This window comes from Oncorhynchus kisutch, linkage group LG21 (genome assembly GCF_002021735.2).
Source record: "Oncorhynchus kisutch isolate 150728-3 linkage group LG21, Okis_V2, whole genome shotgun sequence".
NCBI lineage: Eukaryota > Metazoa > Chordata > Actinopteri > Salmoniformes > Salmonidae > Oncorhynchus > Oncorhynchus kisutch.
In genome coordinates this window covers 40150619-40162327 of record NC_034194.2, presented here as the reverse complement: position 1 = coordinate 40162327, position 11709 = coordinate 40150619, and the positions used below count along the sequence as shown (strand labels likewise).

Sequence of the window (11709 nt, the reverse complement as noted above, 5' to 3'; positions counted from 1 at the left end):
TTGAAAGTGTGGGAGAACGCCTGTACTCTCTCTCTCTCTCTCTCTCCTCCCTCCTCCTCTCTCTCCCTCCTCTCTCTCTCTCTCTCTCTCTTCCCTGAATTCCCCTGGGGTTCGGTAGGCTGGAAGTGTTATGGAACAACAGGAATCTGTGGGAACTGTGTGTCTATTGTCCTGGATGTAAACATGTGGTGACTTCTTGTCAGCTTCCAGGAATGTCACCCAACACTGCAGGGTTGGGCTCAATTACATTTTAATTGCAGTCAATTCAGAAAGTACATTCCAATTCAATATGTTCCTAATTGAAAACCATTGAAGAAAATTGCAATTGGAATTGGGATGTCAGTGTACTTCCTGAATTGACTAGATTTGAAATCGAATTGACCCCAAACCTGCATCACTGTACTGTTAGCTGTACTGGTAGCTGTATGGTTAGCTGTACGGTTAGCTTTAATGTTAGCTGTACGGTTAGCTGTATGGTTAGCTGTACGGTTAGCTTTAATGTTAGCTGTACGGTTAGCTGTACGGTTAGCTGTACGGTTAGCTTTAATGTTAGCTGTACGGTTAGCTGTACGGTTAGCTGTACTATTAGCTGTACTGTTAGCTGTACTATTAGCTGTACTGTTAGCTGAACTGTTAGCTTTAATGTTAGCTGTTAGCTTTACTGTTGGATTTACTGTTAGCTTTACTGTCAGCTTTACTGTTAGCTTTACTATTGGATTTACTATTGGCTTTACTGTTGGAATCACTGTTAGCTTTACTATTGGCTGTACTGTTAGCTGTACTGTTAGCTGTACTGTTAGCTGTACTGTTAGCTGTACTTTTATCTGTACTGTTAGCTGAACTGTTAGTTTTACTGTTGGATTTACTATTGGCTTTACTATTGGATTTACTGTTAGCTGTACTATTGGATTTACTGTTAGCTGTACTATTGGATTTACTGTTAGCTGTACTGTTAGCTGTACTGTTAGCTGTACTGCTAGCTGTACTGTTAGCTTTTACTATTGGATTTACTGTTAGCTGTACTGTTAGCTGTACTGCTAGCTTTACTGTTAGCTGTACTGTTAGCTTTACTGTTAGCTGTACTGTTAGCTTTACTGTTAGCTGTACTATTGGATTACTGTTAGCTGTACTGTTAGCTGTACTGTTAGCTGTACTGCTAGCTGTACTGTTAGCTTTACTATTGGATTTACTGTTAGCTGTACTGTTAGCTGTACTGCTAGCTGTACTGTTAGCTTTACTATTGGATTTACTGTTAGCTGTACTGTTAGCTGTACTGTTAGCTGTTACTGCTAGCTGTACTGTTAGCTTTACTATTGGATTTACTGTTAGCTGTACTGCTAGCTGTACTGTTAGCTTTACTATTGGATTTACTGTTAGCTGTACTGTTAGCTGTACTGCTAGCTGTACTGTTAGCTTTACTATTAGATTTACTGTTAGCTTTACTGTTAGCTTTACTATTGGATTTACTGTTAGCTTTACTGTTAGCTTTACTTTTATCTGTACTGTTAGCTGTACTGTTAGCTGTACTATTGGATTTACTGAGTAGAAAGGAAAATAATGTGACAAATAAATATCACAATCACATACACATTGGCCTGTGTTTGGGGTCAGGTTGACCGTTTGGATAAGCATATTGGCCTGTGTTTTGGGTCAGGTCGACTTTTTGGATAAGCACATTGGCCTGTGTTTTGGGTCAGGTCGACCTTTTGGATAAGCACATTGGCCTGTGTTTTGGGTCAGGTCGACCTTTTGGATAAGCACATTGGCCCTGTGTTTTGGGTCAGGTCGACTTTTTGGATAAGCACATTGGCCTGTGTTTTGGGTCAGATCGACCTTTTGGATAAGCATTCCAGCTCATTATGGTGGTTTAGTGATGAAGGGGATGGTATGATTTGTTCTTCTGCTCCATGTGATGGTTACTGAGACTTCACAATGTAGTGTGACGATTGGAGATGTGTAAGCAATAGCGAAAATTCCACCTAGCCTATCAGAGGGCAAGATGGAGCAATTACAATATTGTTTAACTTATCAAATCCTCCACAAGCGTCTAGGGGTTGTTTCCGGACAGGCCCTATAATGGCAAACTGTGTGCTCTCCCCCATGCGTAAGACCCTGACCTCTGAACCCTAACCCCTGAACCCTATGTGTAAGACCCTGACCTCTGAACTCTAAACCCCTGAACTCTTACCCCTGAACCCTAACCCCTAAACCCCTGAACCCCTGTGTCTCTCTCTCCAGGTGGTCTATGTTTGATCCATGTTGGCGTGCGTCTGTGTAGCTGTCGCTCCGGTTTCACAGGCCAGCGCTGCGAGATCAACATCAACGAGTGTGCCGGTAACCCCTGCACCAACGGAGGGACCTGCCTGGACCGCATCAACGACTACACCTGTGCCTGCCCCCCGGGGTACGCCGGCCGAAACTGTGACCGCGTCCTGGAGGAGTGCTCCATGCGCCCCTGTCTCAACGGAGGACTCTGCACCGGGGAAGGGGGACCGGGGAAATCCCCCACCACCTGTATCTGTCCCGCCGGCTTCACAGGACCCCGCTGTCAGTTCTTTGCAGTGACCCTGCCAGTCGGTGGTGAGAGGATCAACGGAGAGAGCCAAGATGGCTTCCAGTGGGCGGCAGTTTCCCTGGCTGTAGGGCTGGTTGCGTTTCTGGTGCTGCTATGCATGGTGGGGCTGGCTCTAAGACACATCCACAGACAGATGGGCAGGGACAGAGGAGACCGGGAGACCATGAACAACCTATCAGACGTACAGAAGGATAACCTTATCCCCGCCTCCCAGCTGAAGAACACCAATCAGAAGGTTGTACTGGAGGTGGACTGCGAATCAGAGAAGTCAAATTTTATCCACAAGAACTATCACTTGGACTATAGTAATGCAAAGTCGAAGGAGTTCAAGGATGATAAGTCGCAAGAGGATAAAAGACTAAATCACATCTACGACAAGTGTTTAGAAGAGAAAATACCGATGAGTGGAATGTACAGGTAAAAGAATGTACATGTTTCTATAAATTAAGGTTTCTATCTTGATCTACAAACATGGCGAATATACCTTGAGACCTATGGTTAGGCTACTTATAGCGCATGATACCATTGTTACACTAACACTCCAGGAAACTGTTTCCGTACATGTGTGAAAGGTGAAAGGTCATGCGTTCTGGACATTATTTCTATAGGCTGTAAGTCTGTTCTGTTTACTGTGAGAGAAGAAAAACAGTCTCGTTCATTTTGTAAGTCGCACCAGGACCTGAATGCAACGGTTTAAACCCTACCACTTACTCTCCCCCCTGTAACATAGATGCTGGGAGTCGAGAAGCAGTTTAAAATCACAAAGAACATGGAACGATACAACATAGGAGTAGCGTCTAGATATGAACAAACAGAAACAATACTGCCTGGGGAAGGAACCTAAGGGGGCTGTCAGATAAAGGGGAGGAAATGGAGTCTAGGTGTGATGTAATGATGAAGCTGAGGTGCGTGTAATGATGAAGTTCAGGTGCGTGTAATGATGAAGCTCAGGTGCGTGTAATGATGAAGCTCAGGTGCGCATAATGATGAAGCTCAGGTGCGTGTAATGATGAAGATCAGGTGCGCGTAATGATGAAGATTAGGTGCACGTAATGATGAAGATCAGGTGCGCATAATGCTGAAAATCAGGTGCGCGTAATGATGAAGCTCGGGTGCGTGTAATGGTGATGCCAGGTGTCCGTAATGATGATTGCCAGGACCGGCGGTTAGTATCCCGGCGACATCGAACGCAGGAGGGAAGGAGCGGGAGTAGACGTGGCGACCCCATATAGCTATAGGATCTTAATTTGATCACTCTTATGTTGCTGTGAATTGCAGGAAATGCAAACTTTTAGTCTATTTGAGTTTGTCACTTCCACTCATTTCAGACTTGAGTCGCCCTAACAAAAAATGTATCAGCCTCAACAACAAAAAATTAAATATAATTAATATAATTTAAAATAATCCACATAATAATCCACATTTCCTGTCGCTGCAGGATTATTTTCCTTCTGTAGCAAATTTGCACAAATTAAGATCCTACATCTGTACCCATACTGTATACACACGTACACCTCCAGGTACACACACACACACACACACAGGCTAACAGTGTGTGTTGACTTGTGTGTCGTTAAGGTAGGCTAACAGTGTGTGTTGACTTGTGTGTCGTTAAGGTAGGCTAACAGTGTGTGTTGACTTGTGTGTCGTTAAGGTAGGCTAACAGTGTGTGTTGACTTGTGTGTTTTGCAGTGAAAAGGAGGAGTGTAGGATATCAACGATATGTTCCCCTCGAGACTCTCAGATCTACCAGTCTGTCTTTGTTATAGGAGAAGAGAAGAGGGAGTGCGTCATAGCAACAGAGGTAAGACAAGAAAAATACAACGGCAACAAAAAAAAGTACTTCAAGAAGTATTTCATGTCACTCTTATAGTATCAATGATATTTATGGTTGGTGATGTTTCGTTTATTTTTTTTATTACACATATTATTTTACTTCAAAATAAGACAGGGCGAGATACTGTAGGCCTATATAGCAGGGACTTCAGAAAGCATTCACACCCCATGACATTCTCCACATTGTGTTGTCTTACAGCCTGAATTTAAAATTGATTCAATTGAGATTTTGTGTCACTGGCCTCCACACAATACCCTATAAAGTCAAAGTGGAATTATGTTTTTACAAGATTAAATGTTTTAAGTCCGTAAGTATTCAACCCCTTTGTTATGGCAAGCCTAAATAAGTTCAGGAGTAAACATTTGGTTAACAAGTCACATAAATTGCATGAACTGTGTGCAATAGTGTTTAACATGTTACAATTATCTGTAAGGTCCCTCAGTCGAGCAGTGAATTTCAAATACAGATTCAACCACAAAGACCAGGGAGGTTTTCCAATGTCTCGCAAAGAAGGGCACCTATTAGTAGATGGGCAAAAAAAAGCAGACATTGAAATCCCTTTGAATTTTTATTTCACCTTTATTTAACCAGGTAGGCAAGTTGAGAACAAGTTCTCATTTACAATTGCGACCTGGCCAAGATAAAGCAAAGCAGTTCGACAGATACAACGACACAGAGTTACACATGGAGTAAAACAAACATACAGTCAATAATACAGTAGAAACAAGTCTATATACGATGTGAGCAAATGAGGTGAGATAAGGGAGGTAAAGGCAAAAAAAGGCCATGGTGGCAAAGTAAATACAATATAGCAAGTAAATCACTGGAATGGTAGATTTGCAATGGAAGAATGTGCAAAGTAGAAATAAAAATAATAGGGTGCAAAGGAGCAAAATAAATAAATGTATTAAATACAGTAGGGAAAGAGGTAGTTGTTTGGGCTAAATTATAGGTGGGCTATGGACAGGTGCAGTAATGGAGAAGCATGGTGAAGTTATTAATTACACGTTGGATGGTGTATCAATACACCCAGTCACTACAAAGATACAGGCGTCCTTCCTAACTCAGTTCCTGGAGAGGAAGGAAACTACTCAGGGATTTCACCATGAGGTCAATGGTGACTTTAAAACAGTTACAGAGTTTAATGGCTGTGAAAGGAGAAAACTGAGGATGCATCAACAATATTATAGTTACTCCTCAATACTAACCTAAATGACAGAGTGAAAAGAAGGAAGCCTGTACAGAATACAAATATTCCAAAACATGCATCCTGTTTGCAATAAGGCACTAAAGTAATAGTGCAAAAAATGTGGCAAAGCAATTAACTTTTTGTCCTGAATACAAAGTGTTATGTTTGGGGCAAATCCAACACAACACATCACTGAGTAACAATATCCAGATTTTCAAGCATAGTGGTTGCTGCATCATGTTATGGGTTTGCTTGTAATCGTTAAGGACCGGGCAGTTTTTCAGGATAAAAAAAAAAACATAATGGCACAGGAAAAATCCTAATGGAAAACCTGGTTCACTCTACTTTCCACCAGACACTATGAGATTAACTCGGCCACTCAGGAACATTCACTGCCTTCTTGCAATTCCACTGTATATTTGACCTTGTGTTTTAGGTCATTGTCCTGCTGTCAGGTGAATTCAAGTTTTGACTTAAATCTACCTGAAAATCTATTGCAAGACCTGAAAATTGTTGTCTAGCAATGATCCAACAACCAATTTGACAGAGCTTGAAGAATTTAGAAAAGAGTAATGGGCAAATATTTCTGTATTGACTTCTTTTGTCTTTAAAAAATGTACATATTTTCACTTTGTCATTGTGGGGTATTGTGTGTAGGTGGGTGAGATTTTCGTTTTATTTAAACCCTTATTTTACCAGGTAAATTGACTGAGAACGCATTCTCATTTACAGCAACGACCTGGGGAATAGTTACACGGGAGAGGAGGAGGGGGGGGGGGGGGTGAATGAGGCAATTGGAAGCTGGGGATGATTAGTTGGCCATGAGGGTCAGATTGGGAATTTAGTCAGAACACCGGGGGTTGACACCCCTACTTTTACGATAAGTGCCATGGGATATTTAGTTACCACAGAGAGTCAGGACACCCGTTTAACGTCCCATCCGAAAGACGGCACCCTTACAGTGACAAAAAAAATTCAGGCTGTAACACAACAAAATGTGTAATAAGTCAAGGGGTATGAATACTTTCTGATAGGACTGTCTGGTGGAGTAATCTTATAATGCTCTCTCTAAACTAGAAAAGGGTATCAAATCACTATCCTTCAAACTGAAAAATTTGATGGTCTAAGAAAGGGATACGTTTTTTTTCAAGTACAGGAATATGGTTTTGATACCTTTTCAACTTTACTGTGTCTCTCAAACCCTATGTCTTAAAGGCCCAGTGGAGTAAAAAAATTGGATTTCTCTGTGTTTTATGTATATTTCCACACTATGAGTTTGTAATAATACTGTGAAATTGTGAAAATGATGATACTACTCTTTTAATGTAAGAGCTGTTTGAAAAGACCGCCTGAAGTTTCTGCTTGTTTCAGTGGGAGGACGTTTTGGCCTGTCTGGTGACAACACCAACACTAGTTAATAGACCAATAAGATAAAACACATGAAAAAAGTTTCAAACCTCTCTGCCAATAATAGCTCATTTCTAGGGTTTTTCCTGTTTCCACTCAGACCACTCCCAGACAATTCTAGCTAAGTTCTTGCTTGAGAATTTTTTAATTTTTTTACCATTTTAATTGAAAACAATCACAAGGTACTTAATTATTACACAAAAATGACTTGGTATTGAGATAAATGGTGCATATGAGATAAAATGGCTGCATATTGAGATAAAAATGGCTGCATATTGAGATAAAAATGGCTGCATATTGAGATAAAAATGGCTGCATATTGAGATAAAAATGGCTGCATATTGAGATAAAAATGGCTGCATATTGAGATAAAAATGGCTGCATATTGAGATAAAAATGGCTGCATATTGAGATAAAAATGGCTGCATATTGAGATAAAAATGGCTGCATATTGAGATAAAAATGGCTGCATATTGAGATAAAAATGGCTGCATATTGTGATAAAAATGGCTGCATATTGAGATAAAAATGGCTGCATATTGGACATTTAACACCGAGGTGCTGAGTGTAATGGAGGAAGGATGTTGCCAAGCAAAACACAATGGCGATAGTATACCAGCAAGAATAGATGACATAACTTTTGTGATTGGCTTATATGAGTGTTATTATCTTGGGACATGCGTGCAGTTTCCCAGTTCATAGAGAAAATGGGAAGGACGGCTCACTGTTTTCCCCAGTCCTCACAGCTGACCTCTAACCTTTTCATCTTCTCTTCCTCCCAGGTATAAAGCTGTGTGAGTTAGAAAAGCGAGGGAGCAAGAAGGCGGAGGAGAAAGGCAATCAAAGGCAGAAAATATGTTTCTGGATTGTTTACAAAGAACCTGAGGAGAGACTGAAGATCTGTTTCTGATCTGTTTCTGATCTGTTTCTGATGTCACTGCTGCTCTGGAGCACTAGAGAGACGGGACCATGGAGAAAAACAGAGAGACAGAGAAGAGAGCGGAATCTCTCCTCCGTGAAAAATGAAAAAAATTAAACACTCTAGACTGAACTTTACTGAACTTTAACATTGACCGAGTGTTTGTATACAAAATGTGTACAGTTCACAGTCATGGACCTATTAACTTCTGGGAACAAATGGTTAAATGAACTGTTAAATGACTGACTGAACTGCACTGGGTGTGGAGGGGACTGGTAGAGCATCATTATTAAGCAAAAACAATGAACCTGAACTGAACTCATCCGTCCTTGGCAGCGATTGGAGGAGAGAGTAGGTGAAACAGGAAAAATATCCGTAGCTCGTAGTTGAACCCTGATCCCTCAGTTGACCCTTGACTTATCTCCAAGGGTAATCGTGGTGACTCACGACAGCCAACTAATCAAAATGGAGGTGCCTGAGATTAGACTGATCTTTAACCCCTAGCCAGGATCATTGACCTGCTATGCAGGGTCCAGGGTGGAGCTAACTCAATGAAGATCACCCACTGACCGCCACGACCGACCAGCAGTCGAAACCACAACAAACACAATGAGAACATTGAATCTCTTGACTGAACAAACAAACGTCTCATCGTTCAATCTCTAGAAACAAAAAATACTTGGTTGGACTTTTCCGGACTTTTCCATTTCATGCAAGATGGTGAAAAGATTGTATGTCCAAAATTTACTAGAAGCCTAAAAGAGTGTGTTTGGATGCTAAAAAAACGAAACCCTTGTCTCTTCATGGAGCATTTGACCTACAAAAATAAAAACAGAGGTGGAAAATACACTTTTTGAATCAACAGTAATTTGGAGGTTGTGTGCACTAAATAGGATATATTAATTTAAGACGCGACAAATAAATCACAGAAGCGTAATACTCAGTTCTGTGCCAGCAGTAGTCCAAGAAAACAGGAAGGGAACCGACGGATAAATGTATATTTACAATAATCTCCGTCCCAAATGGCACTCTATTTCCTATATAGTAGTGCACTACTTTTGACCAGAGGCTTATGAGCTCTGGTCAAAAGTAGTGCACTAAGTAAGGACGTAGGGTGTAATTTGGGACATAGACAATAACAGCCCTGCACTAAAGAGACACAAAAGGATTCCTAAAAGACACTGTCATACCACTGCCTGCCTATAATGACTTTCTGAAATTACAGAACCAATCATGTAAAAAATAAAAATATTAAATGATGATTATTTCCAGAGTTTAATTTAAATATTGATGAAAGCTACAACTGCTCTTTATATGGTTTATAATATTATTTTGTATATAAGGACCAGACTTCTGAAGAATAAAACATTTTAATTCCTTGTTAATAATTTATATGCCAGTGAATGAAAAGTGAGATTATTCTTTTTTTTGTGGTGTTTTTTTTAATAATGAAGAAAATAATACTGATGCTGTTTTCTTCCATTGTTATACATTTGATTAAAGGGCGCGGTAGAACCACAGACATCCTATTACATCACAGAGTACATACCATTTCTAATATGTAACTCTATGGATAGAGAACAATCCAAACTGTTAGACTTGACCATACACAAAACCTACATTCTCTAACTGATTGGAAACACACAGTCAACAACCTTACCAAACGTGACAACAACTAAACGCTGATACTAGAAAGTAACTTACCTACACATGGAGCTGGCTATTTACAGTAACTTAACCAGATATGGAGCTGGATATTTACAGTAAATTATGGAGCTGTCTATATACAGTAACTTATCTAGATATGGAGCTGGCTATTTACAGTAACTTAACCAGATATGGAGCTGGTTATTTACAGTAACTTAACCAGATATGGAGCTGGATATTTACAGTAAATTATGGAGCTGTCTATATACAGTAACTTATCTAGATATGGAGCTGGCTATTTACAGTAACTTAACCAGATATGGAGCTGGTTATTTACAGTAACTTATGGAGCTGGCTATTTACAGTAACTTATCTAGATTTGGAGCTGGCTATTTACAGTAACTTAACCAGATATGGAGCTGGTTATTTACAGTAACCTAACCAGATATGGAGCTGGTTATTTACAGTAACTTATCTAGATATGGAGCTGGCTATATACAGTAACTTATCTAGATATGGAGCTGGATATTTACAGTGACTTACCTACACATGGAGCTGGCTATTTACAGTAACTTATCTAGATATGGAGCTGGCTATTTACAGTAACTTAACCAGATATGGAGCTGGTTATTTACAGTAACTTATCTAGATATGGAGCTGGCTATATACAGTAACTTATCTAGATATGGAGCTGGATATTTACAGTAAATTATGGAGCTGGCTATTTACAGTAACTTGTGGAGCTGGCTATTTACAGTAACTTATCTAGATATAGAGCTGGCTATATACAGTAACTTATCTAGATATGGAGCTGGCTATTTACAGTAACTTATGGAGCTGGCTAGTAACAGTAACATATCTAGATATGGAGCTGGCTATATACAGTAACTTAACCAGATATGGAGCTGGCTATTTACATTAACTTGTCTAGATATGGAGCTGGCTATATACAGTAACTTATCTAGATATGGAGCTGGCTATTTACAGTAACTTAACCAGATATGGAGCTGGCTATATACAGTAACTTAACCAGATATGGAGCTGGCTATTTACAGTAACTTAACCAGATATGGAGCTGGCTATATACAATAACTTAACCAGATATGGAGCTGGCTATATACAATAACTTAACCAGATATGGAGCTGGCTATATACAGTGACTTATGGAGCTGGCTATATACAGTAACTTAACCAGATTTGGAGCTGGCTATATGAAACCCCCCTCAGGCTCCCCCAACCCCACACCCTACACAAGTACACATGCACAAGCTGCTCCACCTGACCCCCCCCCTCCTCTCTCTTTTGTTCTCCTAAACTTATCTAGATATGGAGCTGGCTATATACATTCACTTATCTAGATATGGAGCTGGCTATATACAGTAACTTATCTAGATATGGAGCTGGCTATATACAGTAACTTATCTAGATATGGAGCTGGCTATTTACAGTAATTTATCTAGATATGGAGCTGGCTATTTACAGTAACTTATTGAGCTGGCTATTTACAGTAACTTATCGAGCTGGCTATTTACAGTAACGTATCTAGATATGGAGCTGGCTATATACAGTAACTTATCTAGATATGGAGCTGGCTATTTACAGTAACTTATTGAGCTGGCTATTTACAGTAACTTATCGAGCTGGCTATTTACAGTAACTTATCTAGATATGGAGCTGGCTATATACAGTAACTTATCTAGATGTGGAGCTGGCTATATACATTAACTTAACCAGATTTGGAGCTGGCTATATACAGTAACTTATCTAGATATGGAGCTGGCTATATACAGTAACTTATCTAGATATGGAGCTGGCTATATACAGTAACTTATCTAGATATGGAGCTGGCTATTTACAGTAACTTATCTAGATATGGAGCTGGCTATATACAGTAACTTATCTAGATATGGAGCTGGCTATTTACAGTAATTTATCTAGATATGGAGCTGGCTATTTACAGTAACTTATTGAGCTGGCTATTTACAGTAACTTATCGAGCTGGCTAGTTACAGTATCTTATATAGATATGGAGATGGCTATTTACAGTAATTTATCTAGATATTGAGCTGGCTATTTACAGTAACTTATTGAGCTGGCTATTTACAGTAACTTATCGAGCTGCCGATTTACAGTAA

The 11709-nt window shown here is 39.9% G+C and overlaps 1 protein-coding gene across 1 annotated transcript in view; it reads left to right on the top strand.

Moving 5' to 3' along the window:
• The window catches only part of dll4 (delta-like 4 (Drosophila)), a 15535-nt gene extending 6223 nt beyond the window's left edge, over positions 1-9312 (top strand). The window contains exons 6-8 of the mRNA XM_031800515.1: positions 2222-2992; positions 4268-4379; positions 7791-9312. Coding sequence (XP_031656375.1) covers positions 2222-2992; positions 4268-4379; positions 7791-7796 — 889 coding nt within the window. The 3' untranslated portion in view covers positions 7797-9312. The remainder of the gene's footprint in view (positions 1-2221; positions 2993-4267; positions 4380-7790) is intronic.
• The last annotated feature ends 2397 nt before the right edge of the window (positions 9313-11709 follow it).